Source organism: Phaseolus vulgaris, chromosome 4 (genome assembly GCF_000499845.2).
Source record: "Phaseolus vulgaris cultivar G19833 chromosome 4, P. vulgaris v2.0, whole genome shotgun sequence".
In the NCBI taxonomy this organism is placed as follows: Eukaryota; Viridiplantae; Streptophyta; class Magnoliopsida; order Fabales; family Fabaceae; genus Phaseolus; species Phaseolus vulgaris.
In genome coordinates, this window is record NC_023756.2 from 44219954 (window position 1) to 44242063 (window position 22110).

The 22110-nt window shown below is 26.9% G+C and overlaps 2 protein-coding genes across 3 annotated transcripts in view; both read left to right on the top strand.

Moving 5' to 3' along the window:
* Positions 1 to 880: 880 nt before the first annotated feature.
* Positions 881 to 22110, top strand: part of LOC137837863 (cuscuta receptor 1-like) — a 77963-nt gene continuing 56733 nt past the window's right edge. The window contains exons 1-11 of one of the 2 annotated variants that reach the window (XM_068647016.1): positions 881 to 1150; positions 1226 to 1363; positions 1504 to 1662; positions 1753 to 1902; positions 1987 to 2073; positions 2155 to 2310; positions 5992 to 6147; positions 7897 to 8052; positions 9750 to 9824; positions 10044 to 10196; positions 10284 to 10436. In XM_068647016.1, coding sequence (XP_068503117.1) covers positions 1036 to 1150; positions 1226 to 1363; positions 1504 to 1662; positions 1753 to 1902; positions 1987 to 2073; positions 2155 to 2310; positions 5992 to 6147; positions 7897 to 8052; positions 9750 to 9824; positions 10044 to 10196; positions 10284 to 10436 — 1498 coding nt within the window. In that variant the 5' untranslated portion in view covers positions 881 to 1035. The remainder of the gene's footprint in view (positions 1151 to 1225; positions 1364 to 1503; positions 1663 to 1752; positions 1903 to 1986; positions 2074 to 2154; positions 2311 to 5991; positions 6148 to 7896; positions 8053 to 9749; positions 9825 to 10043; positions 10197 to 10283; positions 10437 to 22110) is intronic. The other variant, XM_068647017.1, reaches the window with a different exon arrangement.
* Positions 13846 to 19612, top strand: LOC137836556 (cuscuta receptor 1-like). Its single transcript, XM_068645222.1, has 6 exons — positions 13846 to 14256; positions 15151 to 15490; positions 15916 to 15997; positions 16437 to 16522; positions 16606 to 16711; positions 17635 to 19612. Exons 1-6 carry the CDS (start codon positions 13846 to 13848, stop codon positions 19526 to 19528), a joined length of 2919 nt encoding a protein of 972 aa, XP_068501323.1. The 3' UTR covers positions 19529 to 19612.

The window sequence follows — 22110 nt, forward strand, 5'->3', positions numbered from 1 at the left end:
ATTTATTTTAAATAACTAAAATAGATAATCAATAAATGTTTTTAACGTATGTTTTTTTAGTATATGATAAATTAATGAAAATATAATTTTTTTAAAATATATGAATTAAATTTTATATTTTTAGTTTATAATATGCAATTTTATTTTTTTAATTATAACATAATTATGGTGAATTAGGTCTATTTTGGATTTCACTTTCTGCCTATAAGTTGACGTGAAGTCATCCTTCTTTACTTGATTTTAGGTTTATAAATAATTTATATGATATAAAAATTTATTTTTAATTATAACATAATTATTGAGGAATGCCTATTTTGGATTCTACTTGGAGGTGACTCTCACCTAGTCAAGTCTTCTTTCTTAAATATTACTTCTATTCTAGTATAAATATAACAATATTTATTCATATTATTAAAATTAAATAAGTATTTTTAATGTATAAATTATATTAAAAATTAATTTTTATAGTAAAGAAAATATTTTATTATTAAAAAAATTAGATAAATTTATTATGAGTATTTATGTTGATTTAATCTTAAAAATTAGATGGATATTTAATTTAAAAATAAAACTAAACAGAATAAATAGAAAAATATAAAATTAAAAAATATTAAAATAAATCTGGAGGAATAAACAGTCTTACAAAATTTGAACGCTTATTTTGAAAAGGAAAGTAAATAAGAAGTAATGTACTTGTTTGAGTTCCAAATATGTTTCCATACAAAATAATATAGTTAGAGAAGAAAATGATTTAATTAGAAATAAAAAATGAATAATAAATTGTATGGCAGATAAGTATGAAGCGTGGTGAATGGGGAATTAAGCGCGTGAAGGAGTTGGCGGTTTCGTATTTAAAGGAGGGAAGCAAATGGTTGATGAAATGAAGATGAAGATGAAGAGTCTCACACTCTTTTTCCTCTTCTTCCTTTTATTGGAACCCCTTTCCGCAATCCTTTCTATTGGGACACAGATTGCTGTGAATGGGATGGAGTTGAATGCAACTCCTCCACAGGGAGGGTGGCCGGACTCGAGATCATGTCGGATTCAATCCAACAACAATATATAAATTACTCGGATTTTTCTGTCTTCATAGATTTGAAGAACCTCTCCTTCTTCTATGGTAATATAGTTGGTTGTGTGGAGGGTGAAGGTATGAATCACTAAAACTTGATTTCTCTTTACTTCATATTATCTTCTATTTTACATTACTTTACATACTTTCCAGCCTTGCCAAATCTGGAGATCCTTCAGTTCAATAGTCAGCTGGACACTGCTGCCAGCATTGTATCTTGTTTGGATGGCCTTCCATCTCTTAAGTCTCTTTATTTATTTAATAACAACTTCAATAAATCTTCATTCCACGGTGAGACTACCTATTACTCTTTCTTATTCTAATAAATCACAATAATCATATTTCTCATTTTATCTTCTTCTCATTTTTTAATAATATATTTTCACATTTTGGTGCTTTCTTTCACAATTTTTTTGTTATACATATATAAGTTTTCGAAACTCTGTCATCAAAGCTGCCTAATCTGGAGGTCCTTCACCTAAGTGGGAATTATTTAACCAATGACATCTTGCCATCCCTCGAGGGATTCACATCTTTAAAGAAACTGTATTTGGAGGAAACTGGATTGGACTCGGATCTTCACATGGAAGGTACGTATAGGATCTAACTTTTCCATTTCATTAATAAAGAGGAGCATTGGGAATTTGCTTGTTAATTAACGAAGCATATATTCCTTGCAGCTTTATGCTCAAAATTGAAGAATCTTGAAGTCCTTCACTTGTCATACAACAACTTCAACCACACTGATATTGGGTCTGCTCTTAGTGGACTCTCATCCCTCAACTCCTTATATTTAAGAAACACTGGATTGACTTGGAGATCAATTTTAAGTATGTCCCATCTACAAATCTTCTTCTTTGTTTTTTATTACAAATTAGATCTAACTGTCTATAATCGGAATATTGTACTGTTAGATATTTCAAAATGGAGTTCTTTGGAGATCCTTAACTTAGATGATAACGGGTTGAATAAGTCTGAGAGTATCTTCTGGCGTATAAAAGGTTAGTTGTGATTGATATTGGATAATATTTCATTTATGCTCCTTCTTCTTATTTTTTGATGCTTTCAATTTTGTTTAACAGAGAAAGATGGATTTAAATCACCAATCAATTTACAAAAGTTACGACTGAGTCACAACAACTTGCCGGACGAATTTCTCCCATCTCTAAGTGGTCTTCCATTTCTCAAATCTCTTCATTTAACTGGCAATCAACTAAAAGGAACACTAAATATTAACGGTCAGTATTTCTATAGAATATGTTTAAAATATTTTAAATTTTCTTTTTAGATATTATATTCTAATATTTTAAAATTATTATAACATTAAACGATTTGTTGGAATTAATAATTTAATCAGAGTTTAAAAAACTATACAATCAATTACAAAATCATAATTAATTTAATATGAAGATAATTAATATTAAAAATGCCCTCAAATTTATATTCTAAAATATTGTAAAAAAACTGCACTCGATGTATTACACTTATTTTTTAACTGTCCTATCTATCATTGTTTCTTTGCAATTCTTAGAAAAATTGCAACTCTTTAAAGGCTATGATTTCTTACTACGATTTTTAGTTTAATTTTTATTAATAAGTTACTTTCAAGTTATTTATAAATTCCCACACTAAGAATTTAGATGTTTAAAATCTACTGAAAATTTCTTCCATAAAACTAAGTGAAATTCATACCACTTCTTCTATCTTTGAAAAAAAAGTTTTTTTTAACCAATATTTTGTTGGTAAATTTCATATCTAGCACCATTTACACTTTTATTTTCTTATCTAGCACCTTTTAATTTTTATTTTCCTATCTAGCACCCTTTTGTTTTTATTTCTCTATCTAGCATCCTTTTATTTTTTATTTCCCTATCTAGCACCATTTCAAAAATAAATAAATAAATAATTATTTTATTTTATTTTTTATAATTTTAATTTTTGAATGCATTAAAAAATAAATATTTTTAATGTTAAAAATAGTTAGAAATATATTTAATGAACAAAGAAATGATTTTTTACAAAATAAAAATAAAAAGTAATAAATTTAAAATGTTTATTTTAAAATTATTTTTTTAATAATGAAGAAAATAAAAAATTAAACCCTACAACAACATAAAAGTTGAATCTATAAACATAAATTAGTATTTATTTTATAATTATTGATGATGTAATCATGTTAATTTCAAATAAAAAATACAGGACATAATTATAAAAAAAAACAAAGTCAATTAGTATTAATTAATAGTGGACACACAAATAATATTGAAGTGTCTACCTTAAATGCAAAATCCTAAAAAAAAACTAATGCAAATGTTACACTTAATGCTTAAAAATGATAAGAAAAAAATGCAAAAATAAAGAAGTCTAGAAAATAAAAACAACAACAATAAAATAAAAACAAAAAACATAAATAAATAAAGAATGAGAGAAAAAAAATAATAACTAAAAGCATAAAAGATATAAAATAAAGGCAAAACAAAATAAGATAAAGATAAAAAAAAATCCAAATAAGATGAATATAAGAGATATAAGGCAATACTAAATAAGTATATGTTGATCATAAAAAAGAAAATAAATGAAAGATGATCATTCATTTAATATTTTCTTCATTGGTACATTATATAGTTTGTGCAAAATAACATAATTAATTACGAGAAATGCACAATCTAGTAATGTTGGAACAAGTTCTTTATGTGTGTCCTGGTGTTTGACAATATGAACATTTTCTGTGTTCGATCATGTTGTTCTCTTATGTTCATATCAATCATTATTCAACTTGGTTTTTTTATAATTATGTCTTGTATTTTTTACTTGAAATTAACATGATTATATTATCAATAATAATAAAATAAATATTAATTTATGTTTATAGATTCAACTTTTATGTTGTTGTAGAGTTTAATTTTTTATTTTCTTCATTCTTAAAAAAAACAATTTTTAAACTAAACATTTTAAATTTATAATTTTTTTATTTTTATTTTGTAAAAACTCATTTCTTTATTCATTAATTATATTTTCTAACTATTTTAAATATTAAAAATATTTATTTTTTAATACATTCAAAATTAAAATTATCAATTTTTATTTTATTTATTATTTATTTATTTTTGAAATGGGGCTAGATAGGGAAATAAAAAATAAAAGGGTGTTAGATAGGGAAATAAAAACAAAAGAATGCTAGATAGAGAAATAAAAACAAAAGGGTGTTAGATGGGAAAATAAAAGTGTAAATGGTGTTAGATAGAGAATTTACCCATATTTTGCTTACTTTATTCAAATTTATTTTACTATTACTAAAAATTGAATCACGCTTTTAAAGTTTTAAAAACATAATAATAATTTAATTATTTTTATTAATTAGAAATATAATTATTATCAATAAAATATTGAATTATTAATTTACGTATACTATAATTTATAATTAATATATGGTGATAGTTTTATAAAATTAAGGACGTCAACTTTTACACACGAAAGGATCACGTTGTATTTTTAAAAATTTGAGGGACTTGATTGAATATATTGTAAGAGTTATATTGTTGCACTGATAAATTAAAGAACTTGATTAAAAATTTTATTAACAGATAATTAAATTGAGTAAGTAAATAAATAAGTAAACAAACCATTATATTTTACATTTCTCTCTTATAGATTTGTATGGTATCTTAGATAGTTAAAGATTTGGATCTTTATGTTTTCATTATAAAGATTTTGAGGATTTTATTTTATTAATTTTATTTTTTTAGGAAATGATATACATAAAGTTAAGAGAATATTTTACAGAGTATTACAAATGACAAGAATAAAGTTTTTAGTGATAAAAATAAAGAATGTAATTAACTAATAAATTTAAGACACAGAATTTTCAAATGATTTAACTAAATAACCATGAGTTTAATTGAAATATATTTATATTATTAAACTTCTAACCTTAATTGCGTAAAAAATATTGAAAAAGATAAGTCTTAGATCGTAGTTTCTTTTGTACTTTCCAAACAGAAAAAATAAATTGTTGAAAAATACTTAACTCGAGTAATGTATAGACTTATGGAAATTGCTTATTGGAGATTGAGAAATAACAAAATCCCGAAAATGATTCTCAATAAAAAATTATCATTTAGAAGCTTCAAACAACAAAATACATATATGACCTCAAAAATCCTAAAATGATTATTATTTTAATATATAAGAATGTGTTTATGATTTTTTTTTATCAACACTATATATCCTCTTTTAGTTAGATGTATATCTATAAAGACTTTAGGATATATGAAATTATTTTAAAGTTTTTAATTAGAGAATTTTTAGGTTTTTGCGTAAAGATTTAAAACAATATGATGGATTCAACTTAAAAGAGAGTATTAGTACACAATGGTTTTACAAAACAAGGTATGAGTACACATGTTTTAACTACCAATTATTTAATTTTTAAATTTAGTCTCCAAAATCTTTGTTGTTAATTAGATACCAATTTAGAAATTATTTAACAATGATAGAAACTAATTTAGACACCATTTTTTTTTAGTTTCTAAAATGGTCTCTAATTTAGTTACTATTGCAATTAATTATTTTGATTTCTAAAAATAGGTTTATATTTCATGATTTTCTTGTAGTGTATACTTTATTCTACTTTTATGTTATAATTTAATATTTTAAATTTTAAAACACCATTTTCGCCTCAGTTTTTAAATTTGAATAAATTTAAAATAGTAGTAATTTTATATTCGAAGATAAGATTTTAAACTATTTTTTAATTGATTCATGATGTGAAATTTGTTCTATTAGATTAATTTACATGAAAATACATAATCCAATTTATATTAAGACAATGAATAGTGGTAATTATATAAAAATCACATGAAAATGCATGCTCGATATTCTTAATGAGCAGTGATGAGTTGAGATGATTTGTTTATCAGAGAATGATGGGTTTAAATGGCCCACCAATTTACAAGAGTTATGGCTGAGAGGCAATAGTTTGAGCAACGAATTTGTTTCATCTTTGAGTGGTCTTTCACGTCTCCAATCCCTTGATTTAAGTTACAATCAATTAGAAGGAGCAATAAATATAAGTGGTCAGTATTTTTATGTATTTTTTCCGCTTTATTATAATATTTTAGAATTAAGATTAATTATTCATTTAGTTTGAATAATTGTACAAATTTTATCTTATAGTTTATATTTTTAAAATGTGATGAATATATGTTTTGTATTTAGAAATTATGCATACAATTTTATTTCTTAAACTATTATAGTTAAAAGATATAGAGATTTACGTTTATTAGTACATTTAAGATATATCTATTAATTTAATTTATGAGATGAAAAGTGAATAAATAACCAATTGTTTATTAAATTTTTTAATTTTTAAAAAATAAAAACAAGCAATTATTTCTTTTAAAATAAATTTAATAAATAATTGATTTTTTATTTTCTTTTCATCTCATAATTAATAAATATATCTTAAATGTACTAAATAAACGTAAATCTCCTATATCTTTTGACTATACTAGTTTAAGAAATAACTGTATACATAATTTCTATATACAAAACCTAAAACAAGAAAATGTAATATATTTCTATGTATAAAGTTTTCATGTTCTGAGCTTACACTAAGAATCCAACTCAACATTAAATAAGTGAATTAGTTAATTTTGTTTACCTCTATTTCAACCTCTAAGAAAAGATTTCACAACTAAATTAAGTTAGACCTAGAAAAATTAAATTGAGTAAGTAAATAAATAAAAAAACAAAAACCTTTATATTTTACATTTGTCTCTTATAGATTTGTATGGTATCTTAGATAGTCAAAGACTTGGATCTTTATGTTTTCATTATAAAGATTTTGAGGATTTTATTTTATATTTTTAGGAAATGATTTATCTAAAGTTAAGAGAATATTTTACAGAGTATTACAAATGACAAGAATAAAGTTTTTAGTGATAAAAATAAAGAATGTAATTAACTAATATATTTAAGACACAGAATTTTCAAATGATTTAACTAAATAACCATGAGTTTAATTAAAATATATTTATATTATTAAACTTCTAACCTTAATTGCGTAAAAAATATTGAAAAAGATAATCTTAGATCGTAGTTTCTTTTGTACTTTCCAAACAGAAAAAAAAAATTGTTGAAAAATACTTAACTCGAGTAATGTAGAGACTTATTGGAGATTGAGAAATAAGAAAATGATTCTCAATAAAAAATTACCATTTAGAAGCTTCAAACAACAAAACACATATATGACCTCAAAAATCCTAAAATAGTTATTATTTTTATACATAAAAATGTGTTTATGATTTTTTTTATCAACACTATCTCCCCTCTTTTAGGTAGATGTATATTTATAAAGACTTTAGGATATATGAAATTATTTAAAAGTTCCGAGGCTAAAAATTTATTTAGAGAATTTTTAGGTTTTTGCGTAAAGATTTAAAACAATATGATGGATTCAATTTAAAATAAAATAGGAGAGTATGAGTACACAATGGTTTTACAAAATAAAGTATAATTATATTTTTATACTTTATCCTATTTTTATGTTGTAATTTAATATTTTAAAAAACCATTTTGGCCTCCGTTTTTAAATTTGAATAAATTTAAAATAGTAGTAATTTTATATTCGAAGATAAGATTTTAAACTATTTTTTAATTGATTCAAGATGTGAAATTTGTTTTATTAGATTAATTTACATGAAAAATTATAGAATCCAATTTAAATTAAGACAATGAATAGTATTAATTATATAAAACCACATGAAAATGCATGCTCCATATTATTAGTGAGTAGTGATGAGTTCAGATGCTTTGTTTATCAGAAAATGATGGGTTTAAATGGTCCACCAATTTACAAGAGTTATGGTTGAAAAACAGCAGCTTAAGCAACAACTTTCTTTCATCTCTGAGTGGTCTTCCACGTCTTCAATCCCTTGATTTAAGCTTCAATCAACTAGAAGGAGCAATAAATATAAGTGGTCAGTATTTTTATGTATTTTTTCCGCTTTATTATAATATTTTAGAATTAAAATTAATTATTCATTTAGTTTGAATAATTGTAAAATTTTTATCTTATAGTTTATATTCTTAAAATGTGAATTTTTATATAGAAATTATGCATACAATTTTATTTCTTAAACTAGTATAATTAAAAGTTATAGCGGTTTTACGTTTATTAGTACATTTAAGATATATCTATTAATTTAATTTATGAGATGAAAATTGAATAAATAACCAATTATTTATTAAATTTTTTAATTTTTAAAAAATAAAAACAAGCAACTATTTCTTTTAAAATAAATTTAATAAATAATTGGTTATTTATTCTCTTTTCATCTCATAATTAATAAATATATCTTAAATGTACTAAATAAATGTAAATCTCCTATATCTTTTAACTATACAGTTTAAGAAATAACTGAATGCATAATTTCTATATACAAAACATATATCCATCACATTTTGAAATCAAAGATTTCTGAAACAAGAAAATGTAATATATCTCTATGTATAAAGTTTTCATGTTTTGAGCTTACACTAAGAATCCAACTCAACATGAAATAAGTGAATTAGTTAATTTTGTTTACCTCTATTTCAGCCTCTAAGAAAAGATTTCACAGCTAAATTAAGTTAGACGTAGCAAAGATTAACCTAATAACATTAGATCTCACATACAACACTAAAATCTACCTTATGCAAACAATACTAAAAAAATATAGTTTTGAGATTTGGGACCTAAGAGAAAAAATCTTACTCTAAAACAAAATCTAATTGAATAACAACATTATTGTAATCTCTATTATGTTCTGTAAGGTGGCTTTTAATTAAAAAAAGTTGAATAATTGAGTTAGAAATTTAGAGGAAAGATAAAAAAAAATGTGAGAAAAAATGTTCAAAGAATGAAGTTGACAAAATTATATATTTAACATAATTAGAATTGTAATCTTTATTTTTTTAAACCATCTCCAAAAAAAATCTTATAATCAATATATAAAATAATTACTCTTATTTATTAAGTTTAATACAATGCCAATGTAAGAAAATCTATTTAATCAATCAAGTAATAAAATATCATTGGTAATTTGATTTTTAATATGATTAATATTTCAAAAGTCCATAAATTACAACACACAACCATTTGTATTATAAAACAAAATATTGCACTCTTATATATACTATTAATTAATATAAATTATAAAACATATTTATGGATGACAAATATCATTACAAATCCAAAAGAATTATGAGAAAATTCAAATTATGGATAGATTTTAAAAATATAGTCCAAAGTTTAAAATTTTAAAGATAAATAATCCAAATATAGTTCAAATAAAGTTAAAATAAGATCTTATTAAGTGAATAAATAGGTATTATAAATGTGTTTTTAGTGGTTATTTTTCAAATCTTTGTTTCTTTATCAAATACTTAGTTAGAGTATTCATATTGAAAACGATTTCTGTCTATCATTTCTGTCTTTTTTTTTTCTTAAAAAATCGTGTAAGTCAAACCGTGAGAGTTCAACTTACATTAACAAAGTCAACTTTTAGAGGTTCAACATAATAGTTTTTTGAAAGAAAAAAAAAACTTTAAAAGTAAACTAGTTTTCTAACGCTTCTATTACTGAAATAATCGAATGTTAATTGATTTTGATAAATTCTTAATTTTTCTTTTGCAGGATTATCAACTTTGTCCAATTTGACGAATCTTGATCTAAGCTATAATAATATCCATTATTCTGTGGCCAATCAAGGTATTTAAGAAAATTATAATTTAAAAAGAGGAAGAAATGATATATTAGATAAATTCATGATATTTACACGTTGATTCCATTATTTCGTTCAAGTTCCTATATTCACATTTTGCATAAAATATATTTGTCTCCTTCTTAGAGACATATTTACTCTATCCTTTTTAGCATAATTAAAGTTTATTTATATTTTTTAGTTAATTAAAGTTACATATCTTTCAGACTCGAAAAGAGTAAGTAGATTGGAAGTCCTTAATTTAGATGAAAATATGATAGATGGAAAAAAGCTAAGGGAGTCATTACGAGCTTTATCATCATCCATTAAGGAGCTTCAAATGTCTTACAATAATTTTACAGGAACACTTTTAGCTAAAGGTAAATAATACATATGATTTTCATAACGTAAATTAATTTTGTACTTCTTACATTAAGGTTCTTAATTTTTTTTCTTCTATTGGGCAGATTTTCACGATTTAAGTAAGCTAGAACTTTTGAAATTGGAACGAAATGATAACATGGAGAGTGAATTTTTCAAAAGTATTGGGAATTTGACGTCCTTGAAAGTACTGTCTCTTTCATATTGTCAGATAAATGACACCCTTCCTGCTGCTACTGGTAATTATATTATTATTCAATGTTATTCATAACATGTATGTTTTATATAATTTTTCTTAATTTTGTTAAAATCATTATATCCTTCTTGTTATAACACTTGCAAGATGTTTTCTTTTTTATTCAATTTTTCATTCAGATTGGTTTAAGCTGAAGAAGTTGGAAGAGTTAAATCTAATACAAGATGGATTTGAAGGATTTCTTCCCAAATCTTTCACTAACATGACATCTCTTCGGAAGTTGGATCTTTCTCAAAATCACTTCATGGGAAAGTTTGATTCTAACATTGCAACCCTTACATCACTGGAACATTTTGATTTTACAGAAAACCAATTTGAAGTGCCTGTTTCATTTACACCATTTGCCAATCATTCACACCTTAAGTTTGTCTACGGTAAAGGCAACAAAGTCAAATTGGACTCACAACACAGTTTGCAAACTTGGATTCCAAAATTTCAGTTAGAGATGCTTAGCTTGTCTTCAACCATTGGGACTAGTTCTTTCCAGTTTCCCAAATTTCTTCTTTATCAAAAATATTTAACTAGTCTAGATTTTAGTAGTTTGAAGTTGGAAGGAGGGTTTCCTCATTGGTTGTTAGAAAACAACACAAGGTTGATTGAAGTTGTTTTAGAAATTGTTCTTTGAATGGTACTATGCAAATACCATTGCATCCCTCTCTTGAGTTACTGAGAATTGATGTGTCCAGCAATACCATAATTGGTGAAATCCCAAGCAAGAATATCAGTTTTATTTACCCAAATTTGAGATATTTAAACATGTCTAAAAACCACATCCAAGGTTCAATTTCTCGTGAGTTTGGCCGAATGAAGTTGTATTCGTTGGATCTTTCAGACAACCAATTGTCAGGAAATATATCAGAGGACATATTTGAAGCTTGGCACCAACTTCATTTCTTGGAACTTTCAAATAATAAGTTGGAGGGACCCATTTTTACAATACCCACTAATTTGGAGTTTTTATCATTGAATGATAATAACTTTAGTGGTAGACTTCCTAGGAACATTTTTAACACATCCATTGTCTCATTGGATGTAAGCAATAATCATTTGGTAGGAAAGATTCCAAGCCTTCTGAATAATTTATCAACATTATGGGAACTTCGTATGTTCAATAACCACTTTGAAGGATCCATTCCGTTAGAATTAACACAACTTGAAGATCTAATATATTTAGATCTCTCCCAAAATAATTTTTCTGGTCTTGTACCATCATTTATAAATTCTTCTGTGAAATTTATCCATTTGAGGAATAATCATTTAACAGGATTGCCCAAAAAAATGTTCACTGAAAACTCTCCTCTAGTGATGTTGGACCTTAGTTACAACGAAATATCTGGTGGCATTCAGGATATGATTAAAGACCTCAGTTATTCAAAGTTGAATTTTCTCCTTTTAAAATGTAATCACATTACTGGGGATATACCTAAGCAATTATGTCAATTGATAAATTTAACCATTCTAGATCTTTCAGACAATAAACTTTTGGGAGAAATTCCTCATTGCTTGGAGACAATGCCTTTTGATAATAACAACCTTATTCCATTATTAAAAGCATCCAAGGGAGTTTTGTTGAAGAATATTCTCATAACCTAATAAAGAGAAAGCAAGTTTCACAAGAGCATAAGAAAGAGAAAGCAAGTTTCACTTCAAAGAAAAGAATTGATACTTACACGGGAAGCATCCTTGTTTTTATGTCTGGAATTGACTTATCCAATAATAAATTGAAGGGGAATATTCCTTACGAGCTTGGAAACTTGACAAGAATCCAAACATTGAACTTGTCTCATAATGATTTGATTGGACAAATTCCAGATTCATTCTCGAAGTTGGTGCAAATAGAGAGTTTAGATCTTTCTTTTAATAAGTTGAGTGGTGAAATTCCATCTAAACTCAATATTCTAACCACACTTGAAGTATTAAGTGTGGCACACAACAACTTATCAGGCCCAATACCTGAATGGACAAATCAATTTGCCACATTTGATGAGAGTAGCTATGAGGGTAACCCATTTCTTTGTGGACCTCCATTACCAAAGAGTTGTCATCCAACTCCTAGAGTTATTTCAAATGACTTGGATTCTGACAAAGACAATGATAGGTTGGTAGATATGTATATCTTTTATGTGAGCTTTGTTGTATCATACACGTTAGCATTGTTAACAACTGCAGCAGCTCTATGCATCAATCCTTCCTGGACACAAGCATAGTTTAACTACATGAAATTTGTCAATTTTAAATTGTTACTACTTTATCGTGGACAATTTTTTAAATTTTGTAATACTAAAAATATGTAACATGTATATTTATTTCGTTGTTTTCTTTTAAAAGTGACTTAATAAAAAAAAAGTCATGCATGTGTGGCTTAATATAATAATATGAAATCTAAATTTTGTATTCATTAATGTTAAGGATTTTTTTAGTCTTTTAAGTTCTTCATTATACTGTGAGAGAATCTAGATAAGATATTTTTTTATATCACATCAATTAATATTAAGACTTCATATGTTTTTAGTATTTATAAAACAGGTTAACTTGGTTGAGGTGAAAAAATTTGTAGTCTATATAAAATCATGATATTTTATTTTAGTCTTTAAAATCTTGTTTTTAGTATCTATGTCTTAGAATCTGAACGAGACAAAGTTATGATTTAATAAAAATTAAAAGTGATTTAATTTTTTATTTAATAGTAAGAACTTGCTAACAGAAAATTATGGAAACTAAAAGTTTTAGTGAAATGTAGTAGAAATTAAAAAATTACTCTATTTAAAAGAACACTTGAATCCCTTAATAATAATTTAAAATCATGATTCACTTAAAATTTTATACGATTTATTTTCCACACGCATTATTTTTTACCCACCACCCATTTGTATGTAGTATCTATCTGTTACTCGAAAACACATTATTAATGTTACAGTAAAAAAATTATTAAATATAATTAATTCAATATATTACAAAAAAATTTATTAAATATAAATCAATTTTAGAGAAAAATAATAATAATAATTAATTAATTAAATTAGATACTATTTTAGATATTAAAAAAATTATTAGTATCTAAATTAATTTCTCTTTTTAATAAATAATTTCTAAATTAATATTTAATTAATTATCAAAGTTTTAGTTATTAACTTAAGAATCTAAATAATTGGTAACAAAAATATTTATAACTAATTAGATACCTATTTAACTACTATTTATAAATAACAACAACTAATTTAAATACCAAAAATTTTTAGTCTCGACAATAGTATCTAATTTAGTTAATATAACTAATTATTTTTTTGTCTCTAAACGTTGTTTGTATTTAATGATTAGTGTTACTTTATGATTTCACAGAAGTATATTACTACACTATGAACATAAACTATATATTTTTTTCATAACTAGGGATGTTAAGGAATTTAGCTGTTGTTATACAAGCCAAGGACTCAAAGTTACATTCAGTTACGATTCCTATTGATAATCATCATGTGGAGATCTCTGCTCTTGTGGCTTTACCATCTCCATTGCGTCCTACCTCACCTCGGAAGGCTAAATCACCTGCAGATTCTAAAGCACCAATTAATACTCCAATTGATAGTCATCATGTGGAGGTCTCTACTATTGTGACTGCACTATCTTTGTCGCCTCATACCACCCCTCGGAAGGCTAAATCTCTTGGGGATGTTAAAGCACTATCGTTGGTCCTGCAAAATCATTTTTTCTCTCTGAGTGGTTTGGAAACTACATATGTTATTTCAAAATTTTGGGTTGATCCTAATGAGATGGAGGAGGATGCCAGTGATACTGGGGAGAAAATAGTTTGCACTAAGAGAAAAAACAGGGAGACCACCTAGGGGACTGGTAAATAAATAAAAAACTGCTTGGGCAATTCTCTCTACAACGTTGCAATGTGGAGATGTTGATTAGTTTACTTAAACTACATAAAACCTCCTAGTTTTTCTTGTTGAACCTATGATGTTGTATACTGATTCTTTCGACGTCCTTTTCAAATATGTTAATATGCATTTGGTGACTACGTCTCCTATTGTTAATAAAGCGTCTAAACTGTGGTGTTTGTTGGTTCCTAATCTTATCCAAAATTTCTTAGTCAATGATCAGTTTATTTTTGTAACTTGTCTTCTACATGATAAATGTTTTAGCTTTGTAGGTGTTCATGCTGCTACCACATACTTGGTAGATGATTTTTGTGGATGGATCTTAGTTTCTTCATAGGGTCGTGGTGTATTCTGGGAGATTTTAAAGGGGGCGACTCTTAATCAGGTTTCCTGTAGTGAATTCCTTAATGATCTTTCTTGTATGCCTTTTACTGGATCTTTTTATACTTGGTGTAATGGAAGGAGAGGGTTGCATAGAACTCATAGAAGATTGGATAGGGCTTTATGTAATGGAATGTGTCTGGATGAATGAGACTCTTGTACTTATCAAGTTCTTGTTAAAAACTGTTATGATCATCCCCCTATTCTTGCTAGTCTTGTAGTAATTCTTTGAGGAAGGTTAGCAATTTTCGTTTCTTTTCTATATGACTTCAGAACACTTCATGTCTGAAGCTTATTCATGATTCTTTGGCTAATAAGGTTGTTCGTTGTCCTATGCTTATTTTGCAACATAAGTTAAAAATGTTGAAAATTGACCTCCAAGACTGGAATAAAAATTCTTTTGGTAATGTTCATAATGAAGTTCTTCTTAAGCAGGGTCTTCTCCTTGGTATTCAACAAAACTTAGAGACTGTCAGTTTGTCTAATATTGTTGGGCTTCTCTGTCAAGAAAAGATTGTTAAGGAGGAGTTTGATCATGTTCTTCACTGTCAATATTTGTTTTGGAAAGAAATGGCTAAGTTGTTATGGTTCAAAGATGGAGATCGAAATACTGCTTTTTTCCATGTTGTGGTCAAAAGGAGAAATAATTCTAGTGGGATTCATCTTCTACGGATTGATAATAAGGTTACTCAGGATCCTAAACTCATTGAGGATTATATTTTGGACTTTTATAAAAATCTTTATGCTGAGTCTATTTCTAATGTTCTGGATACAAGTAATATGCTTGGAACTTTGTTTATAGCAACAAGCCTTGATCTTTGCTCTTGAAAGTCAGAGTTCTTAAATCCAAATACGATTTTAGAATGGTTTATAGATCCTCATTTCTTTGGCCTAGAATTAAGCAATTTTATTCTACTATACTTGATTATACTTCTTGGATGGTTGGTACAGGTTCTTTTATTAATTTCTGGAATGATAAATGGTGTTCAACAACTTCTTTAACAAATATTGCAGCGTTATCTGATGGTGCTAGCATTCCGGATCTAGTCTCTCAGTTTTGGACAAGTTGTGATTGGAATATTCCCTTATCTGTACAGCAGATGCCTCATTTTTTTTTAATCATATCATGGTTAGGGAGGAACAAGATATTTCTAATTGGATTCTATATGATTCTATTCGTTTAACTCTTAAACTGGTTAGGACTTTTATCTTGGAACCAGGAGTTCTCTGTGGTTGGGGTAAATTCATTTGGTCTTCATCTATTCCGGCTTCCAAAACTATGGTACTCTGGAAAGTTTTTCATGGGCAGCTTCCGACAGATCAATATATTCATAATAAAGGTTTGCATATATGTTCTATGTGTACGCTTTGTGAAAAGCATGAGGAATCTATCCAACATTTATTTTTTAATGTTCTAATGTCTTACATATTTGGAGTTGGGTTTGGCAGATTTTTCTTACTTCTCATTTCTCTAATAAAGTTGATTTTCTTTCCTTTATTAAGAGCGAAGGTAGTCCTTTGGTTAAATTGATTAAGCTTGTTGTCAAAACTTTTTCTATTTGGATGACGTATGAGGAATTATGCTAGACTTCAGGATAAGATTGAGCTATTTCGATTATTAAAGATTTAACTTGTCTAGTGGGAAATTCGTCTAAAGCTTCAATGAAGAATGATATGTTGGATTTCAAAGTGATTATGTTTTTTGGTATTAATACTCATAGTGGTAAAGTTCTTCGTCATCTTCCTGTTAGATGGGATTTTCCTTCACCAGGTTGGGTTAAAATTAACACTGATGGTGCTGCTAGGAGTATCCTGGTCTTGCTACTTGTGGAGGTATTTTCCATAGGAGTATAGGGGAGTTTATTTGTGCTTTCTCTGCATTTTTTGAAGTTCAAACTTCTATGGCTGCTGAGTTTTATGAAGTTATACATGCTATGGAGGAAGCTCAAAAGATGGGGCTTACTAATGTGTCTGGCTTGAATGTGATTATGTGTTGGTTTATGTTGCGTTTACTGCTAGGACTAATGTTTCGCGAATGCTTCGTAATCAATGAAATACTTGTCTTAATTATTGTGTGAAAATCAGGTTCGTGGTTACTCATATTTTTCATGAAGAAAATGCGTGTGCTGATAAATGAGCTAATTTAGGATTTATTCATAGAGAATCATTTCATTGATATAATAGACTTCCATCTAGTATGTTATTAGAATTATTTATGAATAGGTATAATCTACCTATGTATTGTTTTTGTTAACATATAGATTTTAGTCTAGTCCCCTCATATTTTTGTATTTTTTTTAATAATACTTTTTTTACTGTGATAGCAAATGATTGTTATTACTTGAGGTGTCAATCTAGTTGAGATTTCAAGTTGTATAGTGATGCCTAATATGAAAGTTTTTATAAAAAAAAACATAAACTATATATTGTTTTATAATTTTTTATTAATCATTTTATATCCAATAAATATTGAATATGTTTATAAAAAATTAAACCCATTCTGTTATGTTCCAATACAATATATAAAAATTAATACAATTTATAAACTAAGAAATAATCATTGATATAGCATATAATACCATTTTTCTAACTAATTGAGCAAGATCATTCTTCTTCTTATGAAATAGTAATTGTAATGGCACCTAAAGAAAAAAGAAAAAAGAGAATAAAGAATAGAGTGTAACTGGTGCCGAACACGAGCTAAATATGACTCTACTTAGCTAACAGACCCCATGTAAGGTAAACAAAATACATGAGAAGAGCTATAAAAATTACTGTTTTAATTTGCTCTCTATGGTTAGAGTATCTCATTACATAAGAGACATAATACTAACTCATTAAAACACACATCACATAATATATTATGGTAACTTAATATTTAATATGACACCTATAAAAAGGATTTTACTGTAAAATTAGTAACAAATGTGACTCACAACACAGTTTGCAAACTTGGATTCCTAAATTTCTGTTAGTGGAGCTTAGCTTATCTTCAACCATTGAAACTAGTTCTTTTCAGCTTCCCAAATTTCTTCTTTATCAAAAATATTTAACTAGTATAGATTTTAGTAGTTTGAAGTTGGAAGGAGGGTTTCCTAATTGGTTGTTAGAAAACAACACAAGGTTAACTGAAGTTGTTTTTAGAAATTGTTCTTTGAATGGTACTATGCAAATACCATTGCGCCCCCTTCTTGAGTTACGAAGTATTGATGTGTCTAGCAATACCATAATTGGTGAAATCCCAAGCAAGAATATCAGTTTTATTTATCCAAATTTGAGATATTTAAACATGTATAGAAACCACATCCAAGGTTCAATTTCTCGTGAGTTTGGCCGAATGAAGTTGTATTTGTTGGATCTTTCAGACAACCAATTGTTAGGAAAAATATCAGAGGACACATTCGAAGCTTGGCACCAACTTCATTTCTTGGAACTCTCAAATAATAAGTTGGAGGGACCCATTTTTACAATACCCACTAGTTTGGAGTTTTTATCATTGAATGATAATAACTTTAGTGGTAGACTTCCTACGAACATTTTTAACACATCCATTGTCTCATTGGATGTAAGCAATAATCATTTGGTAGGAAAGATTCCAAGACTTCAGAATAATTTATCAACACTATGGGAAATTCGTATGTCCAATAACCACTTTGAAGGATTCATTCCGTTAGAATTAACACAACTTGAAGATCTAAAATATTTAAATCTCTCCCAAAATAATTTGTCTGGTCTTGTACCATCATTTATAAATTCTTCTGTGAAATTTATCCATTTGAGCAATAATCATTTAGTAGGATTGCCCAAAAAAATGTTCACTGAAAACTCTTCTCTAGTGATGTTGGACCTTAGTTACAACGAAATATCTGGTGGCATTCAAGATATGATTAAAGACCTCAGTTATTCAAAGTTGAATTTTCTCCTTTTAAAAGGTAATCACATTTATGGGGATATACTTAAGCAATTATGTCAATTGATAAATTTAACCATGCTAGATCTTTCAGACAATAAACTTTTGGGAGAAATTCCACATTGCTTGGGAACAATGCCTTTTGATATTAACAACCTTGATCCATTATTAAAAGCATCCAAGGGAAGTTTTGTTGAAGAATATAGTCTACGACAATCACAAACAGAGCATAAGAAAGAGAAAGCAAGTTTCACTTCAAAGAAAAGAATTGATACTTACACGGGAAGCATCCTTATTTATATGTGTGGAGTTGACTTATCCAATAATAAATTGAAGGGGAATATTCCTTACGAGCTTGGAAACTTGACAAAAATCCAAACATTGAACTTGTCTCATAATGATTTGATTGGACAAATTCCATATTCATTCTCGAAGTTGATGCAAATAGAGAGTTTAGATCTTTCTTTTAATAAGTTGAGTGGTGAAATTCCTTCTAAACTCAATATTCTAACCACACTTGAAGTATTAAGTCTGACACACAACAACTTATCAGGCCCAATACCTGAATGGAGAAATCAATTTGCCACATTTGATGAGAGCAGCTATGAGGGTAACCCCTTTCTTTGTGGACCTCCATTACTAAAGAGTTGTCATCCAGCTCCTAGAGTTATTCCAAATGACTTGGATTATGACAAAGACAATGATAGGTTGGTACATATGTATGTCTTTTGTGTGAGTTTTCTTGTATCATACACGTTAGCATTGTTAACAACTGCAACAACTCTATACATCAATCCTTCTTGGAGACAAGCATGGTTTAACTACATGGACGTTGTCATTTCAAATTGTTACTACTTTATTGTGGACAATTTTTATAGATTTTGTAATGCTAAAAATATGTAACATGTATATTGTATGCTTAGGATATTTGTTTCGTTGTTTCCTTTTAAAAGTGATTTAATAAAAAAAGTCATGCATATGTGACTTAATATAATAATATGAAATCTAAATTTTGTATTCAGTAAATTGTTGTTAAGGCTTTTTTTTTCAGTCTTTTAAGTTCTTCGTTACACTGAGAGAATCTAGAATATTTTTTTATATCACATCAATTAATATTAAGGCTTCATATGTTTTTAGTACTTATAAAACGATTAACTTTGTTGAGGTGAAAAAATTTGTGAGCAAATTTATAGTCTATATAAAATCATTATTTCATTTTAGTCTTTAAAATCTGAACGACAAAGTTATGATTTAATAAAAATTAAAAGTGATTCAATTTTTTATTTAATAGTAAGAACTTGCTAACAGAAAATTATAGAAACTAAAAGTTTTAGTAAAATGTAGTAGAAATTAAAATAATTACTCAATTTAAAAGAACACTTGAATCCCTTAATAATAATTTAAAATCATGATTCACTTAAAATTTTATATGATTTTATTTTCAACACGCATTATTTTTTACCCACCACCCATTTGGTAAAAAATGTATAAATGAAAATTCGGGAAATAGGAGAAAGAATACACATGTTCCGTCATTATGCAGTGTATGTATAATGTAACTGTAACATCCAATTTATAATGCTTGATGATAGTTTGCATGATTGTACATATGATCTAGCAACTTGGTGATGATAGTTTGCAAGTAGTAAATGGCACCTCTGAGGTATTTGCCTTGCTCCCTTTACAAGTCGAGAAAACAAAGCAACTTTGGCAATTTGAGAGAAAGGCTTCAATGAAGTGCCTTCTAACTTTTAATGAAGCAGCCTCTCATACCTATGTTCAAAGCATATTTAATTACGTATGCCAATTAAAGTGATACGAAATCTTAGCAGTGAAGAGCTGGCAAAACAATGTCCTACGAAACTAAAATGCATCCATAAAAATAAATAAATAACACAACCTTCCGGAGTATACATGCGACTTTTTTCTCATATATCATTATTTTCACTTTTATTTTCTTAAATAACACCCTTTTGTTTTTATTTTTCTATCTAACACCGTTTTATTTTTATTTTTCTATCTAACACCGTTTTATTTTTATTTCTCCATGTAGCATCGTTTCTTCCCATGGTTTCATTTTGTATTTAAAAAAAAAAAAACTCTCTTAGAATTTGGTTTTTGGGAAGATGTTTTTAGAATTTTTTATTTCTCTGTCTACAGTGAATGGAAAAGAAAAAAAGAAATATAAAATAGAATAAAAATAAGTTGAAGAACCTATAAAATCAAATAAAAATAAAAGGAATTAATAAATTAAAAATAATTGATAATTTTAATTTTAATTTTGGATGCATTAAAAAATAAATGTATTGGTTGTAAAAAAAATATTTTTAATGTTTAAAATAGTTAGAAATATAAATATTGAAGAAAGAAATTAGTTTTTGCAAAATAAAGTTCTTGTTGTGGCTGGTAATAATTTGTCGCAACTGCAAATGAATGTCGATAAGGATCATGTTGTTCATTGTTGTAATTAGTTGCAGATGGGAATGTGGACTCCAACGGTGGCTTTTGTTGTGTGCGTGGATCATTTAGTAACTACGGCACTCACAAGAAATATATTGAATTAGTCATGTACAATTCCATGTAAACTCCCAGGAAAGAGAGGTGAGTCATATGTTGACAAACTCTTAAAACCCAAGTCTTTCCTATCACATGCAAACAAGAATGATGTCCCAAGACATGAAAAAGGAAGAATAAAATATATTTTCTCTAAAAAGCATAATTATGCAAGCTGCAACAATTAACTTGAGGGTACAAAGCACAACATTGACTCTTCAACAAAATCCCATAGATACATGCCCGCCATAAATACAAAACTTTATTATCTTAACAAACAAAAATGTAATGACATTTTACCAGTAATAACTATTAAGTAAATTACAGAGGCAAAAAATGAAGAACTAGTTTGTATCATTTACACGTTATACCACATTAAACATGCAAGAAAATAAACCGGGTGAGATTATAAAGGCTTTCCCTCACAAATATTAAGCTAAAAAGAGAGGGGACAATTTGCGTCAGTTAGACTATCTCTTTGAACTCTTCATTCCTGTCTTATTATATTTGTTTTACAAAATAAAGTGGATCACATTAACAAGACATTTGGAGCATATACAGAGGTGAATGCAGTCTAACTTGCATATACAAGCATATGCTATATTGTTTAAGCAATTCAAGAAGTAGACATCATATTTTAATTTTTAACTTTAATTTTGTATTCATTCAACTAGTATCTTGTTTTACATTCACTATCAGAATGTAAAATTTCACATTAAATTGTTTTACCTGAACTTCCCAGAAAGGGTAACTGTGACCATATAACAAACAAGATTGGCATTAATTTTGGTACTTCATAATCGAACTGCATTAAAATTTAAGATTCGTAAAGTTCAGAACTAAAGCAATAATATAAAATAAACAAAATTAGAACGAATAAAAAATGAGATCAAGAAAGTGTAGTTGTTGAGTTTGTTGAAGATGAAAGGATA